This window comes from Colletotrichum aenigma, assembly GCF_013390185.1.
Source record: "Colletotrichum aenigma strain Cg56 chromosome Unknown KSG_Cg56_contig03, whole genome shotgun sequence".
Taxonomy (NCBI): Eukaryota; Fungi; Ascomycota; class Sordariomycetes; order Glomerellales; family Glomerellaceae; genus Colletotrichum; species Colletotrichum aenigma.
This window is the reverse complement of record NW_023500909.1, coordinates 2687454-2713526: the sequence shown is the minus strand read 5'-3', so window position 1 is coordinate 2713526 and position 26073 is coordinate 2687454. Positions and strand designations below refer to the sequence as shown.

Here is a 26073-nt window from a genome sequence, read left to right as displayed (position 1 = left end):
ATCAAACGAAAGAAAATAATCCCCGTTCACCACGCACGTAACTAACAACTGCCGCAGGCCATGTGGTGTGCCCTCTGGTTTTTCTGTGTGTGATTTGCACGGGTTTCGCACGAATGCGACGTCACGGAACTGAACCCTGCAGCGTAGGAAGAGGAAGGGGAGAAGGTAGGCGGGCGAGGATGGGACATGCATGAGCGGGAAACTCCACGCACCTGTTGGAGCCTGATGCTAATGCTGCCGGTGCCGCTGCCGGTGCCGCTGATGGCTATTTGTGTTTATCACTCTGTGTCTCACCGAGAGTCACCGCGAAATATTGATCATGAGGACTGGTCTCTTGGGCATCAGCGCCCCGGTCTGGCCCCCTCTCTAACCCGGAGAGCAATGGTTCCTGGCTTAAGATAGGCACGTATATGCAGCATGCAGGCTGTAGCAGGAGGAGCATCGTGTTTTTTTGAGGCCAGAGACTTGTTGGATGAGGGGGATACGAAGGAGAGGAGGCCAGAGGAGGATGGATGACGCGACCGGGCCGCGGTCATTGGCCGCCAGCCTCGGTGTGGAATAGAGCACGGCGGTTGAAGGAGTCTTTGCGCAGGAACATGGTGGCGGGTGTATTGCGGGATGAGCATCCGTTCATCCTAGGCGTTGGGGTTTCGGATTTTGAATTTGGCATTGCCCTGTGGTCCTTGTCGGTGATGCCGACGTTATGGGAACCCCTCTCCACGTGCGTTCTTGACAAGATTCAAAAAGCAAAACGGCAAGGGACTCTGAAAAGAAACAGATAACGAGATGCTAGCCTACTCGGGGCACTGTCAAAATACGAAGGTGGAAAAGTGCCTAAATCGAATGCGAATGTGCCCAAGAAAAATCCGCATCAACCGTCGTCATCGATATTTGGATCCCGTCCGGTGTTGGTCCGGATATTAGAGAGTAGTGAGAGTCGGGATGGCAGGATAACTTGCCACATGCCAAGTCTGAAACGCGCGGCAGAGGGTCCGGATAAAGATCAATGCTGAGGTAATGTAACGGTTACGGTCGAGAGGAACGGGGGGATGCAAGAAGTGCAGCGTTAGGCGAAAGAAAAAAATATTTCGTCCCAAGTTCCTAAACGTCCATTGTTAAAGGTTGCAAGCGGGAAGGCCCGCGATGGAGATCCTCGGTGTGTGGGGTGTGGTTGCTTTACGTCCTAGATTGAGTTTCGCTAGTGTCAAAAGGCAAAACGGCGACGTTGGAGGTTGATCCAACCTCCGTTCTAGAGAGAACCGTATTCAAAGATGCAATTCTTTGTTCTAATTTATGTTTGATTACTGAGACTGTGTCCAAACTAAACGAAATTCCGTTAGGTTTTGTTGTTGTGCGGACGGCGTCTTTGGCAACTGATCATGGAGGGTTTGACGAGGGTTAGGGTTAACTCATAACACAGAGGCAAAAGGGGTTGTTGAGTTGTTGTTGAATCTACAACCAGAGAGATGCAACGCTAAAATACATCAGATGATCCATCAGTGAGATATGAATACGTCAGACTGATGCTTTGCAGTAGTGGAGCTCAAGCTACCCACCAGGTATCACAACTCACCACTCGAGGTGTTCAACCGATAAGTCTCCAGTACGTGTCAATAATGAAAAAAGATTATGCTCGTTCATTTCAGTCGGAAACATGAATGTGCAATGCATGATGACTTACGGCACTGGAATTTCCAAATGCTACTCCGGCAGGGGGTAAATCTAACTCTGTCACTTGTTCTAAAATCAAGTCACATCTACCAGACACACAATACAAAGCGATCTGAGAGAACAGACTTTTGATGTTCAGTAACGCAAACTTTAAACTTAAAATCAAATACCTCTCCGTTGTCTGACTTATTTGAGCAGATTACAGGTCTTCTTTTCGCTAAGCCATTTTCAACCTTCCCTCTTCGCAAGGTCATTCTGAGGGCATTCTTTCAGGTCATCTATGATGCTTGGATACTCGACCAAAGTTTGAATGGAGTACTCTGTGCATTTACATGATGATAGAAAATCACGAAGACCACTCACCTGATTCAACTACAGTCATTTTACATTGTTTGAGAAGATCAATAAGTGATTAGACACAAACGTGTTTTAGCAGAAGCAATTGGTCTCATTATGCGGGTCGTGACTCGTGACGATCAACTGTCTAATCGCTCCTCAGAACTCACAACTCACATTCCCTCAACTCCCCGTAACATTAAACTTCTCCGCATACGGATCCCACGCCGAATCCTCATGCCACTCATACTCCATCAAATCCGCAATATACGTCGCATTCTCCCGCCCATACACGTCCTGGATGAACGCCAGCGTCGCATCGACCCCCGCGCTGATCCCCGACGACGTCCACACGTTCCCATCCACAACCCACCGCGCCTTCGGGACCCAGGTGACGTTCGGGCCGTACGCGATCGTGCTCGCCCACGAGGCCTTGTTCGTCGTCGCCCGGCGCCCGTCGAGTACCCCCGCGCGTGCGGCGATCGAGGCGCCAGTGCAGATGCTGACGAGGTACCGCAGCTTCGGGTACGTGGCGCGCACGTAGGCGATGGTGGAGTTGAGGTTGGGCGAGCGCGTCCAGAGGCCGCCTGGGATCATGAGCACCTCGATGTCGGTCGGGGCGGTGGCGAAGGTGTGCGTCGGGAGGATTTTGGGGAACTGTGTGTTTTTGAGGTGGTAAGCAAGCAACGTCTTACGATTCCGCCAAGTCGAGTTTGGGTCTCGGAGGGCGAGGTTCCGTTTGAGCGGGGTGAATGATTTCCAGCCAAGAAGGACAGCAAGACTTACGAAACTCGAGTTTTTGGAGTTCATGGCGGCAGACACCGGCTCGACTGTCACCGGATCCATCGTCTCGGCGATGAGGTAGAGGTTGAGCTGGTGGATTCTCGCGAGCATGCCGAGGGCGTCCAGGGGTCCGAAGACGTCTAGCATCTCAAAAGCGCGAGAGATGATCATGCCAAAGTTTCGCGGGAGAGACGTCGGTGGAGGAGATGCCGGTGTGGTCGTTGTTGGACGCGGGATGCCTTTTCCTTGTCAGGTTTGCTGTGAGGAGGGACAGCGCAATGTGAGAACTTACATGCTTGCACTGGGCTCTCATCTTGAGCCAGCGTCATTGTTGCGAGACAAGCCAGCAACAAGCTCGAAAACGAAGCATGTAAACGCATCTTGAAGCACACTCGAGTCCGAGGATATCAGAGTTGACGCAAGATGTCAAGCTGAATTTGTGGGCGCAGCGGACTTCTTATCCCGACACTTCCCACGCGTCGAGACCCCGAGCTATCCTTGCTCCCATTGTTCAATGTAGGACGGGTGACATCCCTTACATGCGCAAGTAAACGGCTCAATGAATCCTTCGAGCGACAACAATATGTTTTGCGGGGTGGAAACGGATGCTGTGTTACATCCGATTGGAGAATATTCGACGTCGGTGGACTTGAGTTGGTTCCGTGCGTTTTCGTTGTTTGCTGTGGAAATTGACAGTCTTGGCGCGCCCACATGAGCAAGTTTTCAATCGCGAGAGCCCGATTGCCATTTTAGGAAATGGAACTTGCTCAACAGAACCACCGGGATCTAGGTACATGTACAGTGACATGTCCAGCGACAACGGTCAGACTGGGAAACGACAGGGAAGATGGATGAGCAGAAAAGCTTTAGTAGAATTATCTAATTGGTCATTAAGATTTAAAGAGAGTCTAGAAACGCCTGATATGTTGTCCTCCCATAATCCAACGCTACGCTTGTTGATGCAGTCAGAAAAGCATGTAAGCAGTCTAAGCAAACGTCTCCACAAAGCGATGATAAAAGAAAGCTCCAATCCAACCGAGAATGGGAAGGGCCGCCAGCCTTCGGGTCCAGTCGAAGCTTGTTTGGCCATTGGCAGGCTTCAATGACATTCTTCGTGCGATGCCAAAAGGCTTTTCGGGAGCGGCGACCAACGCTTCCTTCTTTTCTTCCTTCTCGGCCACTGCCGTCTTGCTTGTCGGGCGCAAGACGAAAGATGCACCGCCGATATTGGAGATACCTCCAGTCATTGCACCCATTTCCATGGCCTTTTTTGGAATGCTTGCCTTGGTAACAAGGAGATAAGGGCTACCCTCAATCTCTACCACACAGTTGTGCCAGGGAGTAGGAATGTGAAGAAGATCACGAGAGGTCATCGGAACCCCGTCGGGCGACAGACCCTCCACAACTCTGACAACTGCAGGGTCGAAGAGCTGAATGCCAAATTTGGGTCCAGCATTGTTGTGACTAAGGAAAGGTTAGTTGCAAGAACAGCGTTGTAAAATGAAGGATACTTACGCATGAATAGAAAGGCGAACATAATTGGGGAAAAGAAGTTCCACAAGGTTGGAATATGCCTGATTGCGCTGCAATTAAGCGTTAGCTTGTGTATATGTTCGGCGACCACCGTAGAGTAGCCTGTGATTGGACGAGTCTCAGCTTACCATAATCATTTCGAACGCCACCTTTGTAGACAGCTTCTTTTGTTGCGTCCGGGTCATCTTCTGAGTGAAGGGATGAAGCTCAAGGTCTTCCAACATGAAGCGGGAGAATCCACGATATAGCGCCAGGATGGCTGCATTCTGGGACTTGATCTTGGCTCGCACTGCTGATTCCTGAGGCTGGCAGCCAGCCATCAAGATCTGTCGCGAAAGCTCTGCTTCGACTGTGTGGCCAGTTTGAACATGGTGAGCAATTGAAGGAATTCCAATCTTGACAGCAAGCTCCGAAAGCTTGCTTTGAGTCTTGGTTTCGTTCAACTCAAAGAGATCAACAAGCGACTTGAAACCAACGCGGCTGGTGTTTCCTCGACGAAGACCGACGGCGTGGTTCATTTCCTTCAGCTGCTCGCCATACGTGTCGACATCGGCATCATCAACGCCAACTGATAATTGTTAGACTAAGTCGATATCGAGACAAAATAGGGAGCTTACTGCAATCGCTGAAGACGTGACCGTCACTGATAATCCACAGCTTAGCACCGGGCTGATGAATGCCCTCAATCTCCTCAACAAAGCTATGAAGACGCTCCAAGGCCAGTTGCTCTCCTCTGTCGGGAGCCTTACCGAGGACTTTGTTGGTGTTTGAGGATTTGCAAGGAAAGGCAGGGAGGCAGAGCTCGATGGGGGCCCGCTGCGAGGTGAAATGCTGAACACGGTCTGAGAAGTAGGCACGTCCGGTGGCCTCCCACTGGTCGTCTTTGCCTTGATACCTCAAGAAACTGTCGAAGAGGTCGACAATCTTTTCTGTGATGGGTGTGGAATCATTTTGAGGAGAGATGATGAGCTCTGGGTCGCGAATAGCAAAGTCAGCTTGGTCGAGGAGCAGTTGAGCAAAGAACTCTTCGAACTGTGTGCTGAGTGTGGATTGCTGGGATGAGCTGTCGATGATGATCCCGGACGTGTTGTTGAACTTGGCGTTGTGCATCTCATACAACCTCAGGCCCTCAAAAGTGCCACTGAGATCTGCAGATCCAAATTGTGTCTCGCCTGTTGCCGCCCGGCTCGGAAGGCAGTGCTCGATCGCGGCCCAATGCTTTTGTACCCTGGCCTTTTGCGGCCCGCTGCAGTACAGCAGCTGTCCCTGTCCATCGTGGACGAAGGCGGCCTGGAAGCGGTGAAAGATTGAATTTCCATCATTTGAGAACTCCATTGTGGTAAGGCAACGAGGGCAGATGGATCGTCTGAAGGTATTATAGAGTGATGAATTAGGTATTAAGGTTTGATGAGTGGGCGATGAGTGATGTGGATATGAGACGAGGGAAGCTGGAGATATCGGACTGTTATAGACTTGAAGATGATAGCGAGGATTCGGCTACGCTGGATGCCTTCTTTTCTGTTTGTGCGTTTTGATAGGACGGAACGCGGCCCGGGTGGCACGATGTCAGTGGTGTTTTCCTCCGCTCCAGAACTTTTGATCGGGCTGTGAAATCAAGATGATGTTGGAGAGGGTGTGCCGCAGGCTAACATCAGCAGAATGGATTCAAAAATATCTTGCAAAGGTCGAAGGAACCGATGATGCCCGAAGAAATGGGCTTCTTCAGCAGAGAAGTGCAGCTCAAAGCCTCAAAGTCAGTCCACACGCAGGAAAATATGGGATGACCGAGCGTTCTGAGTCGAGGCCTTGCCAAACTTGGAACGCGAGCGAGGAGGCTTGCCGCCTGCGTAGTACATGCACGGCAGCAGGGCTCGGTCTTGGGAGGCGGGACTAACATGGTGCTTGCAGAATTGGGCCCCAGCAATCGAGAGTAGAAGGAGCATTTCGCCATGGAAGGGCCCTCATCGACCACCGCAGACACCGGTGGTAGGCAGGTGCAGCGCCAGGGTCACACAACTCCATCGCACTTGTACAGGTACAGGTACAGGTACAGGTACAGGTACAGGCTTGGGCTGTACAGGCAGCATCGTGACCGGCCCCCAAACGCTCGCCCTGGTGAGAAGCCATCGCACTTGCAACGACAGCGAGGCGGGTGGAAATGCTGCGATTGGCTCGTTGGTGTGGGCAGGCTCGGCGTGGTCGACATTCCAGGACCAAAGATGGGGACAGGGACTGTTCCAGCAGTTCTTGGCAAACCTACGAATAGAACAAAGTTCTTCCTCTGTGAAGCGTGTAAGATTCCATCTTCAAGCATTGATAATTGCGCCATTAAGATCAACTGCAAGCAAAGCCCCCACTACCTTAAATGCAGGCATTTTTACCCTTGCGCTAAGCTGACAAGCGCCTAGACCAGCTGGTCACGAGCCCGCTCTCGGTACGAAGTTTCTCTCCTGGACAAGCCCGTCAAGAGCCTTGACCGGGATGCTCCGTCGGTGGTCTCCCACAGCCCTTCTTGACCGAGTGTGCAGGCAAAGGCAAGTAAGCACTTTCTTATTTCGACTTTACGAGATTCAGCAGGACGCCGCAGCACTTGCACCAACAAATGGCGTGGTTTACTTGGCGCGTTGCTGCGTCCGACTGAACTGCGACCAGCAGAGTTACATAGCCCGTCCTGTTGTGCGAGTTGTCGTATCTGTACATCTGGGCAACTCTGATTGGCCGATACCCGCTTAATCGGATCCTAGGAAGGATCCAGTTCCCCAACCACATGTCAAGATGCCTGTCGATTAATTTAGAAGCTTAATCCTAGTCCCCGTCATCTGTGGGGTTCGGACGAGCCTCTAGTCAGTCTAGTCAAGGTACCGCTACTCAACAGCACTGACACTGTCACAGAATTATTTCCGCGAGAAAGGAAGCTCTCTGGGGAACACGAAGTCTAAATTATTCTACTCATTTAAACAAATCTATGCTGAAACCGACCGTTGCAAATCGACCATTATCGCGTTTACTGATTCACGCTTTTTCCACGCTTTTTCCGTCTTCTCTCGCTCTCTCCGTAAACACGAGCTTCAGAGCTCTGGGGTACAATGGTCCTGCCTGCAATTACTCGTCAGCGATCCCCTTGTAAACTTGCTCAACCGCATGCGTAGATAAGCGGAACCCAAATCACCATTCGCATGGGGGCGGGGATCGGGACCGAGCAATCAAGCGATCGAGGAGGAGGGCTCAGGGAACTGGACTTACGGGTGTCATTCTTTCCACCCACATCGGGTCCAAACACCAGCGGAACTCGCGGATAAGTTGCACAAGAGTCATCCGCATCTCGAGCATGGCAAACTTTTCGCCAAGACATGCGCGTTTCCCGCCATGGAACGAGATGAATTCGCCCCTCGCCCGTCGCCGACGGTAATTCTGGTGGATCTCTTCCGAGGCCGTTCCCCACCGCGCAGGACTGAACTTCTCGCAATCCGGCCCCCATGCCACGGGGTCGCAGTTCGTTGACCGACAGTGGTAGCCAAGATATGTTCCTGTTTTGTGGTCAGATTTTCTGCTCCAGGCTGCCGAGGAGAACTTGGATGCATACCCTCAGGAACAACCAACTCGCTGCCTAGCAGGCATGAAGCTGCGGCTCTGCGGTTGATGAGCTGACCGATTGGTGGAAAAAGGCGAAGGCATTCGTAAATGACTGAGGTGAGGTAAGGCATGTCTTCTTGGCTCAGATCTGATAATGGAGTCGCATCCTTGGAAAGGATTTCGCGTAGCAACGCCTCTTGCGCCTCCTGCAATGCCGGTCAGTAATCTGAGTCAGATCGCGTGCTTTTGGGGGCGAGATGCGGCGCCCACTAGGACAATACTGACAGGGTGTTTGGCCAACACGTAGAGTGTTGAAGTCATCAACAGTTGAGGATTCTCTTGACCAGCCACGAACGTCACCGTCAAGTTATCGAGAAGCTGTTTCTCGTTCCACATGCCAGACTCCCATGCACGTAGCATTCGGCTGCCTAGACCGTCCCCTGTCGGTTTCTGGTGGGCCAGAGAACCTTTGAGCTCGTTCTTGAACTTGGCAACAACCTGACGGGCCTTGGCGCGACTGGGAAACAGCCATTGGAGAATCGGATGATCCAGAATCGGAAAGTTCATGAAAACAGGCTTGAAGATTTCTCTCTTCACCGCCGTCTGGAGGAGATTGATGGCTGCATCTGGGGAATCAAGGGCCTACATGGAAGACTGCGGTCAGCGATATCCCTGCAACATCAGACTTTGAACTAGAGCCAATCAAACCTACACCGAGATTGGTCTGCAAGATGGCTTCCGAGCAGTTCGCGACCGAGTACCGCTGGAGGAGATCCTGCACAGCGAAGCCCCCACGACCGGCCCGCTTTTGGGAATCGCGAAGGAGATGGCACAGGCTGACTGCGTTCTTGGCGATGATGCCTACTTCGAAATTTCGTTGCAAAGCAGGCTTGATGACTGATTGGTAATTCTTCCACGTCTCTCCATGGGCAGAAATGATGTTGTCGCCTGATTGTAGTGAGCATACGTGTGCGCGACGACGCGGCCTGGTGGAATGCTTACCCAAAAAGTCTGCAAGCACGCTGTGAGGAATTTTCTTCTGGTTGCCGCTTTTTTGATACAAATCTTCGTTCTTGAAAATCTCAGTCAGATAAGACGGGCGATGAACCAGAATGTTCCATTGAGCGCCAAAGAAGAGCTTGACCGCGCCGTGAGTCCGTAGCGGCTTGTCGATGTATGTCCGAAATATGTCGGACTGGTCGACATCTTTGAAGAACGGGATGAGTGCAACCCAAAAAGGGATGGCGGGAATATTCTGGGGATATTTTGGAGGCAGGAGAAAGAAGTAGTAGAAGCCTCCAAGGACCACAGCCCCGAGGAACAGCAATTCCGCAAGAAAAAAGAGCATGATGTCTGGCTTGACGTCTGTAGTTCGTAAGTCAGCAGTCGGAGACGCGAAGCTAATAAGTTAATAAGTCGGGTCCGAGCGGAGACCCTGGGGAACAAAAGAAAGTAGTAGAGATGATAAACTCACGGACTTAGATGAGACCGTCTTCGCCGAAACGATTGCCTATCTTTTCTTCTTCTCAGCCCTACCAACCAAGAACAACTCAGCGGCAGCCTACGCTTGGGGCTGACGTTTGGGTGAGCAAAGGCCCAGAAACAGAAATGACCACAGACGAGTGAGTGGCTTTGCTGTCTCCTCAAAATAGGCTGCAGATGGTTGGCTGGTGTTTTTGGGCGTGCTTGCGAGCACAGTTGCACATCAGAGACGCCGTGTAAGTTGGAAGGCCCGACGCACATAAGTCTCCCAGGGGCTGTGCGACGGTCTGCAGGACAGCAGGCAGGCGACCGATAGGCCTCTTGGCGAACTTGAGCGGCAACAGCAAGGGCCCGGTGGCCGTCGGGCACTTTTTGCTGGAATGAGGCTTCCATGGACTTTCCCAAGGAGGTTTGGCTTAAGGTAGGTTGTGGTTGGGATGATGGAAAGCACAGGCACAGGCACAGGCACTGACTGACACAGGCACGGGCGTTGGTGCGGTGTTGCAGATACGGCCTGCAATGTATCGGTACTTTGGGCGGAGCCTCTCCACGCACCTGCACACTGCCGCACTCCTTCGGCGGCTGATTGGCAGTGGGAAGGATTTCGTCCAGGGTTCGTGGTTGCATCTGACGATCTGCGCGCACCATGCCAATTACAAGTTCTTGGGCCGGCGAGAGCGATCTCCTTCATATGAAGTCAATTCACCGCTGTAATTACCCCCGCTGGGGAACATGATCATCCAGCATCACTTCATTTCACCCTCTTTCCACATTGCTTTTCAGACTTGGAGTGACTTAAGGATTTCTTCTTGATTTAGCCATCATCTTTTCCCAGTTATTGGTTCTCTGATAGTTGTTGTTCCTTCCCCTCTGAACGAACAACATGGCAGACCCCAGCCCAACAAGTTCTGGGACCACAACCCCCATCAAGCCATCTCCTGCCTCGCAAGACTTACCCACTGCTGATCTTGCACCATCACCACCTTCTCAACCACAACCACAACCTCAAGCTCAAGCCGAAGCAGACCCTGAGAAGAAGGCCGGTGCACCTCCGGCATACACGGCCTTTTCCACATGGCGCAAACGCTTCATCTTGACCGTGGTCACCATCGCAGGTTGCTTTGGTCCCCTCGCAGGCAACATCTATCTGCCAGCGTTGCCTGTGCTGGAGAATGAATTCAATGCCAGCGCAACAGCCATCAACGTGTCTGTGTCAGTCTTCATGCTGACGTTTGCCGTTGGTGTAAGTCCTTCAACCTTTCATGACATACCTCAGTAGGCTAACCAGATCAGCCCCTCTTCTGGTCGAGTTTTGCCGACTGGAAGGGTCGCAGGCCATTGTACATCATCTCCGTCGCCATCTACATTGTTGCCAACATTCTGCTTGCTGTAGTGCCAGCGAACTATGGAGCTTTGGTGTTCTTACGCATTGTCCAGGCTTTTGGATCTGCCGCTGTGGTGTCGATGGGTGCTGGAACAGTTGCAGATGTTGGTACCTCATTTTCACTTTCGTTCTGTCCTCATGATTCTAACTGATTGCGTAGGTCACTGAACCAAAGAAACGTGCGACTGCTATGTCCATCTTTCTGATCGGTCCTCAACTGGGCCCCGTTCTGGGTCCTGTGCTTGGAGGTGCACTCACTACCGCCTCTTGGCGCTGGATCTTTGGCTTCCTCGGTGAGCACAACCAAGCTTGACTGCGGGCAAACGTAAACTAATAATGTTGTTCACAGCAATCTCGGGCTTTGTCCTCTGGCTTGTCATTATTTTCTCACTCCCTGAGACTCTCAGGGCGAGGGTGGGAAACGGAAAGCTGTATACCGAGTCCCGTGTTATCTTCTTTCCTCCGAGATTGTCCTCGCCTTTGGCCCCTGAGTCAGAGAGGGGCCCCGCACCGCCCAAGCCAACTCTCCTCGGATACTGGAAGCTATTCTCCTACCCTCCCATTGGCATTGTAACATTCAACACAGCCATGCTGTACTCGACATATTTCGCCATTGCTGTGCAGCTCCCCACCGAGCTTTCAGATCGTTACAACTGGTCCACCGCTGGCGTCGGCGCAGGTTTCCTGGCTGTCGGTGTCGCCATGATTGTTGGCTCTATGATCGGTGGTCGCGTGTCAGACTGGAGACGTGCGCGTGCCGTCAAGGCATCCCCGGACAATCACGTCGACCCCGAAAACAGATTGTCAGATCAGATCTGGGGCGTCCTGATCTGTGCCGGTGGATGTTTGATGTACGGCTGGCTTGTCGACAAGTCAATCCATCCTGCCGCTGTCCTTGTCGCAACGTTCCTGAGTAAGTAACCCCTCAAAAGCTCCCAAAGTTTGCTCGATGATCTCGGGGCTGACGTTGTGCGACTACAGCTGGCTTCGGCATGAACTGGGTGTTTGTGGCCACAACAGCCTTTTTGACCGAGTGTGTCCAACAACAGGCTGCCGGCGCCTTCGCTCTCGGAAACATGCTCCGCAATCCCGGTGCTGCCATTGCAGCCCTCGTGATCCCATCTCTTGTTTCAAAGATGGGCAGCGGATGGTGTTTCACTGGTCTAGCGCTTCTTGACCTTGTGCTCGTTGGTTCAGCAGTAATTGGTGAGTCTTGTTGCAACGACGAAGTATCCTACACAAATTGCTGACAAACTGTAGTCCTGCGGATAAAGTCTCCAGGATGGAGAGCAGCACGAAAGGCCAGGATGGCTGCTATGGCAGCAGCAAAGCAGGGCGGTCCTAAATAATATCTAATAACGATTTACGACGGAAATTTTATGAAATGAATGAGTAGCACAGCACAGATAGACTTGGGATTTTGAGGTACTAGTCATTAAGACTCAATTTGTAGTATTTAATACAACACCAGAGCTTCTCCATAAGTCAATTGATACTTGCTTATCGACCATTTTGGCGAGTAAAATTTATATCATAGTCTTGGACTCACGGTGAATTTCATTTGTTGCAGTTACGCTTACATGTAGCATTCAATGACAGTCACTTTCTCCACACAAATGACCATGATAGTTTTTAATTTCGCTTACAAAGTGTTGCTTCTTTCAAGATAGAATAGAGAAGGAGTTCACTTGAGCGACGTCATAGCGCCGGCCAATTCAGCGGTTCAAATACGTGTTCATTCCTCTTTAAGCCTGTTTTGTAACCAGACGGATTGAAAAGCCATTCTGCGTTCGAGAGAAAAAGAGAGGAATACAAGTTACGTTTGTATGGTTTTGGTTGGTATCATGCAGCTGTTGTGAAGTCAGCGATCATTTGGAAGCCGCGAAGTTACGTGAAATATAACCAAGAACTTTTGAAATTACAATCCTCGCAACGTAGTGATCCGTAGAAAGATCACACCAAAGCGAAGGATGTACATATAACAGAAATCTCTTATTAGAATGGCACGAGGAATTTAAATATGCTTTACAGAAAGATCTGCTCTATGATTTTAAGGCTATAATTTTTTTATTTTCTTTGAATCATTGTACGTTTGAATAGAGTTGAGAGTAACTCTTTGGGGGTATGACTGCGGCGTGATGTACTACTGGAACATAATGGTTCTGAGTGAGATACGCATGTCTTATTTGTGTCGGTGCTTTTCTGTACATTTTACGTTTGGGCATACTTGTAAATGGACGAGCTAAGAGCAACTGACCGACTTTGCTGATGGTCAGAACCTCAGGAACTTAAGCCAATATTGCGAGGTCAGAACTACGCCGCATGTTTGAAGACTTTCGCGCATGTTCAAATGCAGTCGAAAGACGTAAGCCACCAGACAATCGCCAAAGTAGTTCTTAATGTCAAGATGACTCGTAAGACGGCTGCTAGTTATCTGGAACTCAGAAGGTCATTGAATTTTACAAACCAGCCGTAAGCTTCTCGAGAGAATTCAAACAACAATACCATCACATGACGTCTTTGGGATGAAGTTTATCAATTACTAGACTTACACTCACCTCCAATCTCGTACGATTCAAATTACACCTTTATCCAAACTCGTCACAAACCTCCCGAAATCACCAGACCCAAAATACCTGACTGCTCACGTTCCAAGTCTCAGACAAACGACCCGACGTTACACACACGACATAACCGCCTACGCACCCCGGCCGCCAAGACTTCCACCTCCCAAAGAACCACCGAGAAGCGCGCCATTGGACAGCAGGAAGGTCAGCAGACCGACGCCAGACCGAAACCCAACACCCAGCCTGCCGTCGATACCATCCAAGATTACGACCCTGCGAGAAGACATACCGAACATGAAGCAAGCTAGTCTCAGTTGAACGCACGAAAACACGGTTTCTAAATCCGTCCCCATCTGTCTCCCAGTCCCACATTTTCTCCCATCGCACGACATTAGCCACCCCCGGGCCCCAGGAACGCTTCGCTCTTGTCTTCACCAAACCTGCAAGACACACTCACGCGAGAGAGGGGAACAGAAAAAAGCAAAGAAAGGAGGCCCTGCAGCCTCGACAAAATGCCCATATCGAGCAATCCTTACGAGAAATGTCCTACCATGTATGTGGGGGTCACACAGATACGTGCGTATCCCAGCCCAAATCTGGTCTTCTAGAACGTCTTCCTGCGTCTCTTTCGTTCGCTCGTTCCTCCCACGGGCGGGGTGGCGGTGGTGCAGGTGACGGTGGTGGTAATCACTGGCATCGCGGCTCGCTGACTGGGCGAAGCCGCAGATGGGACCCCCTTTGCCGTATTTGCTTTTTCCTGCGGCCCCGGCGGAAGGACGGAAGATGCGCGGTGCAGGGCAACAGCGCAAAAAAGGTGCATGTCCAATCTGCGCAATTCACCAATGGGCGCCTGCAAGCCTCTTTCTCGTTCAATCGGTTCGCGTATGCAAGCCATCGATCACCCGTCACGTTTACGTCCTCCGACATCTTTCTCCTTCTTCACCGCCTCGACTCCCGGATATTTGGGGTGGCAGCCTTTTGCCCGCCTCAACAGACGCATCCCCAGGTGAGCGGGCTTAGACTAAAAGGCTTGGTTGACGAAACAATAAGGCTTCGCTTTGCAGTATGCGAGAAGAGGCGCCACAGGTCATTTCATTTCCTGTTACGGTTTACGTACGTCTACTTAGGTGCATATGTACAAGACGTGTCGGACGCTGATCCGAGATCCCACTTCCCATCCATCTCTCTCGGCCGCAAGGTGAACCCATTGGCTGCGAACTGCTGTCGACCGCCCTGCAGAGCACCCAAAACTTGGTTTTCAACAGAAGAACTTGCCAGCGTGGACACTCTAGCAAGGGGAAGCGCTTTGGGCAGGGCGACGGGCATGCGACTTTGACAGGCTTCCCGGATGTCCATCCCGCGCCGCGCCGCGCATCGCAATCCGGCGATGCATGGTAGCAGCCCTGCGAAAGAGGTCTTTGTTGTCTGGGATGACGATCAGGGAAGGCCGGGGCGACCGGGACGACGAGGGGAGGGAAGCGAGGGGAACACGAGGGGTGAAGAGCTGCCGCCACGATGCGGCCACGAGACAGCAGGGCATGGCGGCAAGCAAGGTGGTTGCGGTTGCGCACTTGCAGGGCCGCGGGGGACCAGGGTGATTAACTCCCGGGGACGACGACATGACGGGAGAGCAAGACGTGGGATGTGGTGTATTTGTAAAGGAGGAGCGAGACCAACGGCGGAAGCATGACTTGCGTCTCCCCGTTGCCAAGGTGCCGGGGGAGAGCCGGGGCCAGCCGGGGGACTGGGGACTGGGGACGCCGGGATGGCGGTTACGGCCGCAGACTAACGTATGCAGTCCCCCATGGAATGGCGATGCGGCTGCAACAAGGGAGAGAGACCGGGGAGGGCGTCTGGGTTTCAACGTCGTTCTATCGTCCGTGCCGTGCGGCCGGGGATGCATCTTGCTAGTTCCCAGTTCCCAGCCGTCAACCCCAGTCTGCAGCACTCAGGGACCCAGACGTACGGCCGTTGCGATTGCAGGGCCCCCTCACATCGAGCTCTGAAGGACTTCATTGGCTCGATCATCGCTCACGCCCCTTCCTGCTCTAACCTCCGTGAAGTGTCGAGACGAACAGGACATTGTCACCGCTCTGAACTTCATACGCCTCCTCTCCCTCGAGCTCCCAATCTGCGTCATTGATGAGAGCCAGGATGCCCGGCCGACTAGAAAAAGACCGCGTTAGCATTGCACCCGATTCGCATGAGGCATGAGATATGGGGTTTGGTGATATCCGGGAAGGAGTGGCGATGCGTCTGCGCATCTTGCATGGCTTCCCCCTGGCGTTGGGGTGTGAATATGAAGTAGAAAGACAGCGATGAGATTGAAGATGATGTGCGAGAACGCAGGAGATGCTGAAGGGTGGAGACCCGGGGATGTGATGAGACTCTGGGACGTACAGATGACCATCGAGGACGAAAAGCTCCTTCCTGGTGTCCTTCATGGTGTTCTCGCATAGATAGTCAATCAGAAAGGCAATGTTTGCGGGCTTGCCGTCCTTGTTCACCGCCGGGATGGAGAGCGAGTGACGCCGCTCGTCGGAGAAGAGCATCTCCAGGCCGCCGCTGCAGGGAGCTTGTCAGTGATGCATTCGTACCTGAGCAGCATGCACGCGCGATTCCAGATGAGGTCCGTATCCGAGTCATCCTCGTGGCAAGGTCTCAGGCAGAAACGTTCACGAGGAAGAAACGGTTTCTGGAAGAGTACAGCGTTATGGAAGGACGGGCATGAGAGAGGGACGCACGAGAACTCCACGACCAGGCTGATCTTCTTCTCCTCCCCCGCATCTGCAGCGTCGGTCGCCATTTCTTCTTTCTCGGACTTTGGTAATATGTGACGGTCAAAAATGCCGGCACGCAGGCGACGTCGGAGAATAGATGAGGAAAATGAGATGTAATCACAATAGAGTTTGTTTGTCCTTCAGGCACGGACGATGTACGAAGGATGAACTGGGTGCAGTTGTTGGTTTGGTAGGGGTTTTTCAGACGGGGGCCGAACAGGAACAGGCACAGGGCAGTCCAGCGGCAGCAGACCTCGACTGCTGCTCGGCGTCAGTGGAGCCAACGGTGCGGCGGCGGCGCCACCACCTACCGGACGGCTGCCACCCACTCACTTGGGCACACCTACTAACAGCTCTGGGTAGGCCACTGTAGCGTAGCGCGCTGTAAGCTCAGGGCGCCGCCGCAAACCCCCCGCCCCCACCACGAAAATTTCAACTTCACCTCTTGACTCTCGCTCGTGAGCCAATCACAACGTCGTATTTGGTCAACCCGAAGACTCACTCGCCTGCCCTGCACAACAACGCTGCGGGACAGACAAGATGGCTACTATTCAGCCATCCATCGAGTATCTGTCTACGGGAGCGAATAGACAGACTGCTGCCGCTGACTGGAGTCCATGCGGCCTGCTCGCCTTCGGTGCTGACTCCAATATAGCCCTGTGGGCGCCTTCTGTACGCTGTATCGTCCCCTTGTCTGAGAGCCTATTGACTGATAAAGAAGTAGTCTGAAAATGCAGAGGGTATCACGACCCTTCTGAGTGGGCATAAAGAGGTTGTGAAAGCAGTCAAGTTCCTTCCTCAAGCAGAAGGCGAGGACCGCAGGCTCATTATCAGTGGTTCCGATGACCAAACACTGAAGATCTGGGCTCTGGACCCCAAGAACAACCAAGGAGAATGCATTCAAACGATACAAGAGCACACTGCGCCTGTAAACTGCATAGCAATCTTGAAGTCCAGAAGCACGCCTAAGAAAGTTCTCCTGGCTTCAGGGGCTGCTGATGCAACCATAAGGATCTGGGAGTTTACCTCAGGCCAACTACAGCTCCGCCAGACCATCAAGTCCGCGCCGAGATATTTCCCGTTATGCCTGGCGCTGACGGTCTTGGATGAAGCTGAGGACGTCTTTGTTCTGGCAGCTGCCGGAACCAAGACCTTCATCCAGATTTTCGTGGCTTCCGCCAGCGAAGACACCATCAACTTCCAACTGCAAGCGACTCTGTCCGGCCACGAGGGCTGGATGCGGTCTTTGGATTTCACATGGGAAACATCTGAACCAAACAGCGATATTCTGCTAGCCTCAGCAAGCCAGGACAAGTACGTCAGGCTCTGGCGCCTCCATCAGGGCAAAGAACTTCCCTCCCTCGCAGTGGAGGGTTCAGACCCTTCCAGTGGTGCCTACCTCCCTGGCAGGTCACCTTCCAACAAAGCCCACCGCCTACAATCCGGCGGCAAAGATTTCTCCATCACTTTCGAAGCTCTTCTTCTGGGCCACGAAGACTGGATCTACAGCGCAAGATGGTTCACCCGCAACTCCAAGCTCCAACTCCTCTCTGTCTCCGCAGACAACTCCCTCGCCATGTGGGAGGCCGATGCCACCTCCGGCATCTGGGTCAGCATGGTTCGTCTTGGTGAGATCAGCAGAGAGAAGGGTGCGACGACGGCGACAGGCAGCATTGGCGGCTTCTGGACGGGTCTTTGGGGTCCGGATGGTAAGTCTGTTGTCTGCCTCGGCCGCACGGGCAGCTGGAGACGTTGGGTGTACCGCGAAGAGCGTGATGAGTGGCAGCCCGCAATCGCCATCACCGGCCATACGAAGAACATCACGGGCATCGCTTGGTCGCGGGACGGTGACTACCTCATGTCTACGAGCTCCGACCAGACGACTCGCCTCCATGCGCGCTGGAAGAGGGATGCCGCTGTCGGGCGTTCATGGCACGAGATGTCCCGGCCACAGATTCATGGCTACGACCTCAACTGCATCGACACCCTCGGCGGCTCCCAGTTCGTGTCCGGCGCGGATGAGAAACTCATGCGGGTTTTCAGCGAGCCCCGCGCTGTGGCACAAATGCTGCAAACTCTTGGTGGTATCCAGACGGAGACGGAATCGATGCCGGACGGTGCGAATATGCCTGTTCTTGGCCTCTCTAACAAGGCCATTGACGCGGTCGACGACGACGTGGAGGTTGAGGCCGACAGCCATTACGACCGCGACGCCATCGACCCCGCCACGATCGTCCGCAAGTCGATGCTCGACATCGATCACCCGCCCTTTGAGGAGTCGCTCTCTCGTCACACTCTCTGGCCCGAGACGGAGAAGCTGTACGGCCACGGCTACGAGATCTCGTGTCTCGCGGCCAGCCACGACGGCAAACTTATTGCTAGCGCCTGCAAAGCGAGCTCACTCAACCACGCCGTCATCCGCATCTTTGAGACGGAACGCTGGACAGAAGTCAAGCCGCCGCTGGCTGCGCACACTCTCACAGCCACCAGGCTTCGTTTTTCTTCTGACGACCGCTTTCTTCTTAGTGTCGGACGTGACAGGCAGTGGGCTGTCTTCCAGCGGGATGAGCAAGAACCCTCCAGGTATGAGCTCCTTCAGACAAATCCGAAGGGTCATACCCGTATGATTCTGGACGCCGCCTGGGCCCCAATCACGGACGCTAGAGTGTTTGTCACAGCCGGACGTGATAAAAAAGCCAATGTTTGGGCTAGCAAAACCCAGGAGGGCGGCAAGACGGAGTTCACGCTCGCGTCCAGCATCGCCTTCGACGGCCCCGTTACAGCTGTCGATTTCCTCGGCAGGCCAGGGCCAGGAGGCGAAATGATACTTGCGGTTGGCACAGAGTCAGGCAAGATTTCCATCTGTACCCTGGCCCCTAAGACCTTCCAATCGACTGCAACAGTCCAATTAGCACCGCAGTAAGTTCGCCCTATGAATGAATGCCTCTCATCATCCACCTAACCCGGTCTAGATTCTGCCTCCCCAAACCAGTCGCTCAGCTCTCATGGCGCCCATCGAAGAGTCCAGATGCCGGCAACGAACTGGCCATCGCGGGCGAAGACAGCTCCCTGAGGATATACAGCTTCACCAGCTTTAGCGCACCAAGCCCAACAAACGAATGAATCCAACTCCCCCGTAAGGAAAATTTGCCATTGAGGTCTATATATGAGGGTATTAAACATGCGTCGCCGCATGCACGAGTTTTATATTAGTGTCGTCCAACCGGCCCGCATAACCAAAACCAAAAAAACGCCTGCACGTATCACGCACGCCACGGACAGCCCCACGCCGACACGCCCTTCGAGCTCTTCATCAGACGTTCAGCACTGCTGCTATTATTACTCTGCCTCCCCTCTTTCTCATCCATCACTTCGTCATTCCCGTAGTCGACATCATGCCATGATTACTCGTGGGAGGCAAGGAACGAAAGGCCCCATTACAGCTCCTTGACAATCTCAACCGTCTCCTTGGCGAGCGCAGCCGCCGCCGTCGTGGTCGACTCGGACATCAAGCTCTCGACTGCGGCCTTGGTGACCTCCACCGCGGCGACGACCGCATCGATCGGGTCGCCGTGCATGTAGAACCACGCGCGGTTCAGTATGAAGGCGATGTGCTGGGGGAGGTACAAGATGGTCGCAATGATGGTCAGACTGCTGAGGAGGAAGAGGAAGGTGTCTGTTTGTCGCGCGCAAAGCTTTGGTTAGCCAACCCGGATCGTTCGGTATGAAATGACACCATGGATTTTGGGGACAAAAAGGGGGTAGACCGCCGAAGCACGGGTTAGATTATAGAAACGTACAGAAAATGAACTTCTCAAGAGGCGTGAAGATGTACACGCTGAAGGTGACCTCGATCTGGTACTGCTTCAGGTGCAGCCACTTGCTGAAGGACTGGAGGGCCGACATGGTGATCTCGTCAAAGGTTTCGTTTCGTGTCTTGCGCTCGGATGGCCGGTTTTCGATAGTGGCGTCGTGATGAACTCGAATGTGTGTGCGCCGAATGTTCCTCGAAGAAAACAAGTTACCCAAGTCTAGAAGAACAGAAACCCGTCTCGACGCCGTGGGACCGAGCAAAGTGGTGTTGAGTCGTGAATTGCGTGCGGTAGGTGATTTAGGAGGTTCAGCGGAACATCGGTCGCGGCGGGAGGGAGGTCACCAAATCTTATCAGTAAATTGGCCTTGGACCGGGCCCACGCGACAAAGACTCAGCGCACCGACCGACCGATCCGCATAGCAAAAAAAAAAAAGACAGCCTCACTCACACTGGAACCCACACCGCCAGCGAACCAAAAGCGGGGACCACTCTACAGCACCTGAAGGCCGATCCGCCACCCTTTCGAAATGAATAACACACCACCCTAATTGGCCAACTGCCCTTCGGGTGCACCATTACGCGGAAGCAGCCGGCCGGCAGCTGGCACGTCGAAGCTCTCATCATCGGAAGGCCAAGCCTAGTATCGCTCGCCTCGCGCAACGACGCTTCTCGAAACCTCATCCCAACCCACGGACAATGGCCCGGCGCAGACGATGCCTCCCGCTCTAATTCTGACCCGTCTCCTCGCCCCCGTGTTCTCCACAGCGCGCAATGCTAGCTTGAGCGTCTTCATGCGCGGCGGGAGCTGGGGCGGGAGAAGCTTCCCTGCCGCGAGGGCCGCTCTCGTCGCACGCTTCAGCGCATCCCCCGCCGCCGCGCTGAAGAAGCACGAGATGCCACCCCGGCCCAAGCCCCCTCCAGACTCGGATATCGAGGAGTCCTACCTCAAGGGCAGCGGGCCGGGCGGACAGAAAATTGTACGTCTGATAATCAAGAGCAAACCCTCCTCGTGAATCCATGATTCGGACGGTTCAAGGGTGCACGACACAGAACTGACGAACGCGTCCCATACAGAACAAGACAAGCTCGGCCGTACAACTCAAACACATACCCACCGGCATCGTCGTCAAGTCCCAGGCCACTCGATCCCGGTCCCAGAACCGCAAAATTGCCCGCGAGCTTCTGGCGCAGAAGCTCGACGACCTCCAGAATGGAGACCAGAGCCGGTCAGCAATTGTGGGTGAGGTGAAACGTAAAAAGGCGGCTAGTGCGGCGAAGAAGAGCAAGAGGAAGTATCGCAAGCTGGAGGAAGACAAGGCGGAAGCAGAAGAGACTGACAGCGGAGATGCCGAACAGGAGGCCGAAGCGGTAGAGCCGCCAATTGAAGAACGGACGAATGCTCCGAGCGCAGATGTCAAACCATAGAATTCACAAATGCGAAAATTAAAATGACAATTCAATGGCACATGCCACAGGTACGACAAGTGCTTTATTTGAAATCCCGTTATGACTCGTCTAGTCGTAAGATGTGTTCGTCTCCGTCATCCCCACCCTTCGATTGCTTCCCACGTCAACCCAATAGCCTAGTTGCCACCGCCAATCTGTAGGTTAGAGCCCATATCAAATTGCAACCCAGCACATGTATTCTCCAGTGCAATACGTATCACGTGAGTCACGGCATACCGATCATTGGGAACCAAAAGGGAACTGTAAGCAAAGTGTATTGTATGATCGACCTCAGGTGTAAACGTGTCCGCCCCTATACGCGCCCACGCGCACCCTGCAACAAAACAAGGACCAGATCTTTCGGGAGAAGGGTCGACCCAAACTTCTTGACCATGTCACCAACTTTTCGCCAATATGAGACCGTACTGCGATACATGCAACGCCGAGGAGACCTTGCACCGCTCGTGACCTCTTTGGGATCGATGTGCTTTCGGAAGGGCGAGGAATTGATTTGGGAAGTAATTCGCTAGTGGATGATTAGCATGTAACTTGCGGTTTCGACTGTTTCTTACATACCTTAGAAGCACTTGCGGTGGACAATGGAGGGACCGCTCTCGTCGTACTCCTGCTTGGAGATCCACATCTGCTGGAAGGTAGAAAGGGAAGCCAGAATGGAACCACCGATCCAGACGGAGTACTTGCGCTCGGGGGGAGCGATGATCTTGACCTTCATTGAAGAAGGAGCAAGAGAGGTGATCTCCTTCTGCATACGGTCGGAGAGACCAGGGTACATGGTGGTACCACCAGACTGAAACAATGTTAGCTTGCGACTCCAGGTACTGGTGTTTTGTGGCACATACCATGACAATGTTGCCGTACAGGTCCTTACGGACGTCGACATCGGACTTCATGATGGAGTTGAAGACGGTGACGTGGATACCACCAGACTCAAGACCAAGGACGGAAGGAGCGAACAGAGCCTCAGGAGCACGGAAACGCTCGTTGCCGATGGTGATGACCTGACCGTCGGGAAGCTCGTAGGACTTCTCCAAGCTGGAGCTCTGAGAAGCGGTCTGGAGCTCCTGCTCGAAGTCAAGGGCGACGTAGCAGAGCTTCTCCTTGATGTCACGAACGATTTCACGCTCGGCGGTAGTGGAGAAAGAGTAACCGCGCTCAGCGAGAATCTTCATGAGGTAGTCGGTCAAGTCACGACCAGCCATGTCGACACGGGCAATGGCCTGGGGGAGAGCGAAACCCTCGTAGATGGGGACAACGTGGGTGACACCGTCACCGGAGTCGAGGACGATACCGGTGGTACGACCGGAGGCGTACAGAGACAGGACGGCCTGGATAGAGACGTAGAACGCGGGGGCGTTGAAGGTCTCGAAGACGATCTGGGTCATCTTCTCTCTGTTGGACTTGGGGTTGATGGGAGCCTCAGTCAAGAGGACGGGGTGCTCCTCGGGGGCGACACGGAGCTCGTTGTAGAAGGTGTGGTGCCAAATCTTCTCCATGTCGTCCCAGTTGGTGACGACACCGTGCTCGATGGGGTAGCGGAGCGTCAGGATACCACGCTTCGACTGTGCCTCATCACCGACGTACGAGTCCTTCTGGCCCATACCAATCATGATACTGATTCACATGTTAGATCGCGGCGCGGAGGGCGGAAATTACCGCAGCGAGGGCGAGAAGCAGACATACCCATGGTGGCGAGGGCGACCGACGATGGAGGCTACGTGGTGGTTAGCATCGACAGCACACGCCGATTGATGACCGCAAATCTGAGTACCCCCTGAAGAGGCGGATTGCGGTCTGCGGATGGGGGGACTTACGGAAGACAGCTCTGGGCGCATCGTCACCGGCGAAACCGGCCTTGCACATACCCGAACTAGGCTCTAGTTAGATTCAAATTCATCGGTATGGATATGGAATCGATGGATGGAGAGCCAATGGGTTTATCGGGAGAGCTGACGTTGGCCAGATCCCAACGAAACCCGGGAGGCGGAATGGTCGGTGAGACGGCGGGGACAGCTTACCCATTGTCGATAACGAGGGCAGCAACCTCCTCTGTGATGCGGAAACAAGTCAGCGATCATGTCCTGGAAGCAGACGCAGGACGAGGGATGCCGAGCATCGCGACGAGAGCCGGCGGCGAAGGCATCGATCGTTTCGGAGGGCCATTGAGTTGGCAAAGGAGATGGCGTCACGTACCTTCCATTGTGAATTACGTGGTCGTTAAGACGGGGGAAATAGAGTAGAAGATAGTAACAAGGAAAGCTCACTCGATTCCGGAATCGTGCGAGCGAGATGGAACTGACAAAGTCCTGAGCGGATGGCAGAGAACTTGGGGAGAGCACGTCGATGGGTGGTGAGGTCGAAAGTGGGAAAGGTTACGGGAAGATGAGAGGTAGTCGATTTTGGGTGGAGGAGGGGGGAAGAAGGAGAAGAGTGGGAATGGCCAGCACAGTGTGAGTGGTGTGCGGTGAGAGCGAAGGCCTGGGACGTGGAAGCGGTAGCGGTGCGCGGAGCGGTGCTGCTGAGGCCTCGTTGGCTGGCGGTCGTGCGCTGGCGTGGATGTCAGAAGGAGACCTACTAACCCGACTTGTGGGAGAGCGAATGGGGGGCTGCTGGGCAAGCAAAGGTGGATTTCTGGGTAGAGGCAGGCAGGCGGGAAGCAGGTGCAGCACACCTCAGCAATGATGAGCAAAAGGCGACACTGTACAAGTGGCAGAAAGTGGCAGTTCCCTCGGGGGACTGGGTTGCCGCTTTAAGGGCTAAATGAGGCCCGTGCTTGCTGCTCTCGCTGCTCAGTGCTTGGATTGGGCAAGTAGTGTGGTGGGGTACGGGAGCGAAGGCAGGCGGTGGCAGGACACTGGAGCAATTCGCCGCTGGATGGGGACATTTAAGTTGCGATGGTACCTTTCAATTTGGTGAGACCAGCCGCAATGTCCGAGGTATCTGGTCTGTTGTGTCCTTTTCGTCCGGCCTGGGCCGCTGGAGGGATTGGGATTGCTGGTGGCTGGGGGGAGAAGGAGGAAGAAGAAGACGCGCTGCAAGCTGCTGCAGGGCGAGACGAAGTTGGTGATATTCGAGGTCGAGACTTGGCCTGGAATTTGCTGTCGTATTGCACCTCTTTTTGATCGCGCAGCACCCTTCACTTTTCTATCCGCACAGTTCTCTTTATTCGGGCTGCCCGTGATCACGCTTCTACCTATCCGAGATGGTCTTTGCTGTCAACAGCCATCATAGCCCTTCGTCTTATCCAGGTAGCGACTTAGACGCCCAGGCAGCGCATTTACGCCGCTGGCGGCAAGGGGCATTCGTCACCCTCGCCATCCGTACCTGGCAGGCAGCTTGAAACCGACGGTGAGAGAGGGACACACACGCACGCTCACCTCCATGGCCACAACCACCACCACGGGCCAATCGAGAGACCGCCCAAGCCACGACCCATCTACAGTGCCGTTGCCTCCCGGCGACTGTGGCGTGTCTAATATCTTCAAGGGCCTCCCCACACCGACCGCCTTCACGCACGCTACCGCCTAATAAAAAATGCAAGGTTCACCCAGGCCTGAGCATGGGAGCATGGGAACAGCTTGGCCAAGGCCATCTCGCCAGCGCGAGGCCTGCCAGGGAGCCGTGGAAAGGTCGCGGCACAGCATCGCGGATCCGTGACCGTCCCGTTTACTTGCTCGCTCGCTCTTTCACTTTGGAACGGGGGCCGCTCTTGTTCCTGTTCCCCGATGCCCACGTGAGACTCAACAAGATTCCCGCCCGCCGCCGCCGCGGCTTGGTTCATGCTCGACGACGGCCGCAGCGGGCGGATGTGCGCCAGCGGCCAGCAAACCACATGTGAACGAAAAGCATCCTTCCGTTCCCCGATGCCCGAGTCGTACGTCATCTCTCCCGTCAGCAAGAAGAGAGTTTGGGCGATGGCGCCAAGCAGGCATCTCCCATCTTCTATTTTGGTCTCATGAACAGTTGCTTCTCCTTTCCTCTGCGTGGATTGACGGATGCCCGGTGCAAAGACGGTAAGAAGCACATCGCAATCTAGGTACCTACATAGGCGCCGACACCGACACCGACGGCCCTGCCATCTGCAAGGGCCGTACTCTCAGGGGTGTCAACGCGGCTCTCACGGTCCAAATTGAAGACCCGCGTACGGGAAACTTTTGCGGGAACGACGGCTGGGGTCAAAGGTAGCCGGCTGCAAGCCAGTGGCCTAGCAACCAGCCTCGCATCCCCCTATCGCATTCTGATTGATGTCCAGCTCGCTCTCGCCTTTGAGGCGAATGTGCAGCTATCCAGCGCTGCGTTTCGAGCCTCGTGTGGGATCCCCAACAAGAAACGGTGCGAGGAACACAATACGTTTCCAGTGTGGCTGAGCTTCGGGCTGCCGGGCGGTGTCTCCGTTGATCGGGCACTTAGTCCAGATCGCAACCTGTCATCTTCGTTCTGTGTACGGGGGAACGCATAAACAGTATGTTGCCGCAACTTGAGCATTGCACACCAGAGCAAGCGAGAACCAAAGAATTGAGTCTGGCCGAGATGCAAGGCTGAAGGAGTCAAGTCTGACGTTAGAAACGCAATTGGATGCAACGTAACCAACAGAGTTGCTTCTCGCTGCGAACTCGAGTGACTTCATCGCTCACTGCTCAGCTGTCAGCAAGCCGCACGCCGCTAGCTCAGGGAAGCTCCCTCATC

At 53.8% G+C, this 26073-nt stretch overlaps 9 protein-coding genes across 9 annotated transcripts; 3 read left to right on the top strand and 6 right to left on the bottom strand.

Moving 5' to 3' along the window:
• Window positions 1–2190: 2190 nt before the first annotated feature.
• inhA-3 (Isonitrile hydratase) lies at window positions 2191–3119 on the bottom strand (the record flags this gene model as incomplete). The annotated part of the gene is made up of 2 exons (XM_037319961.1): window positions 2191–3029; window positions 3083–3119. 2 exons carry the CDS (start codon window positions 3117–3119, stop codon window positions 2191–2193), a joined length of 876 nt encoding a protein of 291 aa, XP_037181543.1.
• Window positions 3120–3776: 657 nt separating this feature from the next.
• On the bottom strand, window positions 3777–5658 carry DIT1-5 (Spore wall maturation protein DIT1; the record flags this gene model as incomplete). The annotated part of the gene is made up of 4 exons (XM_037319960.1): window positions 3777–4254; window positions 4306–4373; window positions 4452–4891; window positions 4941–5658. The coding sequence occupies 4 exons, from the start codon at window positions 5656–5658 to the stop codon at window positions 3777–3779; spliced, it is 1704 nt and encodes a 567-aa protein (XP_037181542.1).
• Window positions 5659–7335: 1677 nt separating this feature from the next.
• Window positions 7336–9244, bottom strand: DIT2 (Cytochrome P450-DIT2; the record flags this gene model as incomplete). Its single annotated transcript, XM_037319959.1, has 6 exons — window positions 7336–7419; window positions 7567–7850; window positions 7907–8102; window positions 8182–8538; window positions 8609–8844; window positions 8899–9244. 6 exons carry the CDS (start codon window positions 9242–9244, stop codon window positions 7336–7338), a joined length of 1503 nt encoding a protein of 500 aa, XP_037181541.1.
• A 1017-nt stretch (window positions 9245–10261) lies between these two features.
• DTR1-1 (Multidrug transporter DTR1) lies at window positions 10262–12111 on the top strand (the record flags this gene model as incomplete). Its single annotated transcript, XM_037319958.1, has 6 exons — window positions 10262–10621; window positions 10672–10866; window positions 10923–11055; window positions 11112–11675; window positions 11744–11968; window positions 12023–12111. 6 exons carry the CDS (start codon window positions 10262–10264, stop codon window positions 12109–12111), a joined length of 1566 nt encoding a protein of 521 aa, XP_037181540.1.
• Window positions 12112–15377: 3266 nt separating this feature from the next.
• URM1 (Ubiquitin-related modifier 1) lies at window positions 15378–16135 on the bottom strand (the record flags this gene model as incomplete). Its single annotated transcript, XM_037319957.1, has 3 exons — window positions 15378–15495; window positions 15730–15894; window positions 16074–16135. The coding sequence occupies 3 exons, from the start codon at window positions 16133–16135 to the stop codon at window positions 15378–15380; spliced, it is 345 nt and encodes a 114-aa protein (XP_037181539.1).
• A 514-nt stretch (window positions 16136–16649) lies between these two features.
• Window positions 16650–19232, top strand: ELP2 (Elongator complex protein 2; the record flags this gene model as incomplete). Its single annotated transcript, XM_037319956.1, has 3 exons — window positions 16650–16781; window positions 16834–19028; window positions 19082–19232. The coding sequence occupies 3 exons, from the start codon at window positions 16650–16652 to the stop codon at window positions 19230–19232; spliced, it is 2478 nt and encodes an 825-aa protein (XP_037181538.1).
• Window positions 19233–19546: 314 nt separating this feature from the next.
• CGCA056_v004700 (uncharacterized protein) lies at window positions 19547–20015 on the bottom strand (the record flags this gene model as incomplete). Its single annotated transcript, XM_037319955.1, has 2 exons — window positions 19547–19785; window positions 19910–20015. The coding sequence occupies 2 exons, from the start codon at window positions 20013–20015 to the stop codon at window positions 19547–19549; spliced, it is 345 nt and encodes a 114-aa protein (XP_037181537.1).
• A 621-nt stretch (window positions 20016–20636) lies between these two features.
• CGCA056_v004699 (putative peptide chain release factor-like protein) lies at window positions 20637–21348 on the top strand (the record flags this gene model as incomplete). Its single annotated transcript, XM_037319954.1, has 2 exons — window positions 20637–20900; window positions 20998–21348. 2 exons carry the CDS (start codon window positions 20637–20639, stop codon window positions 21346–21348), a joined length of 615 nt encoding a protein of 204 aa, XP_037182346.1.
• A 598-nt stretch (window positions 21349–21946) lies between these two features.
• act-1 (actin) lies at window positions 21947–23587 on the bottom strand (the record flags this gene model as incomplete). Its single annotated transcript, XM_037319953.1, has 6 exons — window positions 21947–22177; window positions 22230–23001; window positions 23071–23101; window positions 23202–23257; window positions 23406–23436; window positions 23581–23587. 6 exons carry the CDS (start codon window positions 23585–23587, stop codon window positions 21947–21949), a joined length of 1128 nt encoding a protein of 375 aa, XP_037182345.1.
• Between the last annotated feature and the right edge of the window lie 2486 nt (window positions 23588–26073).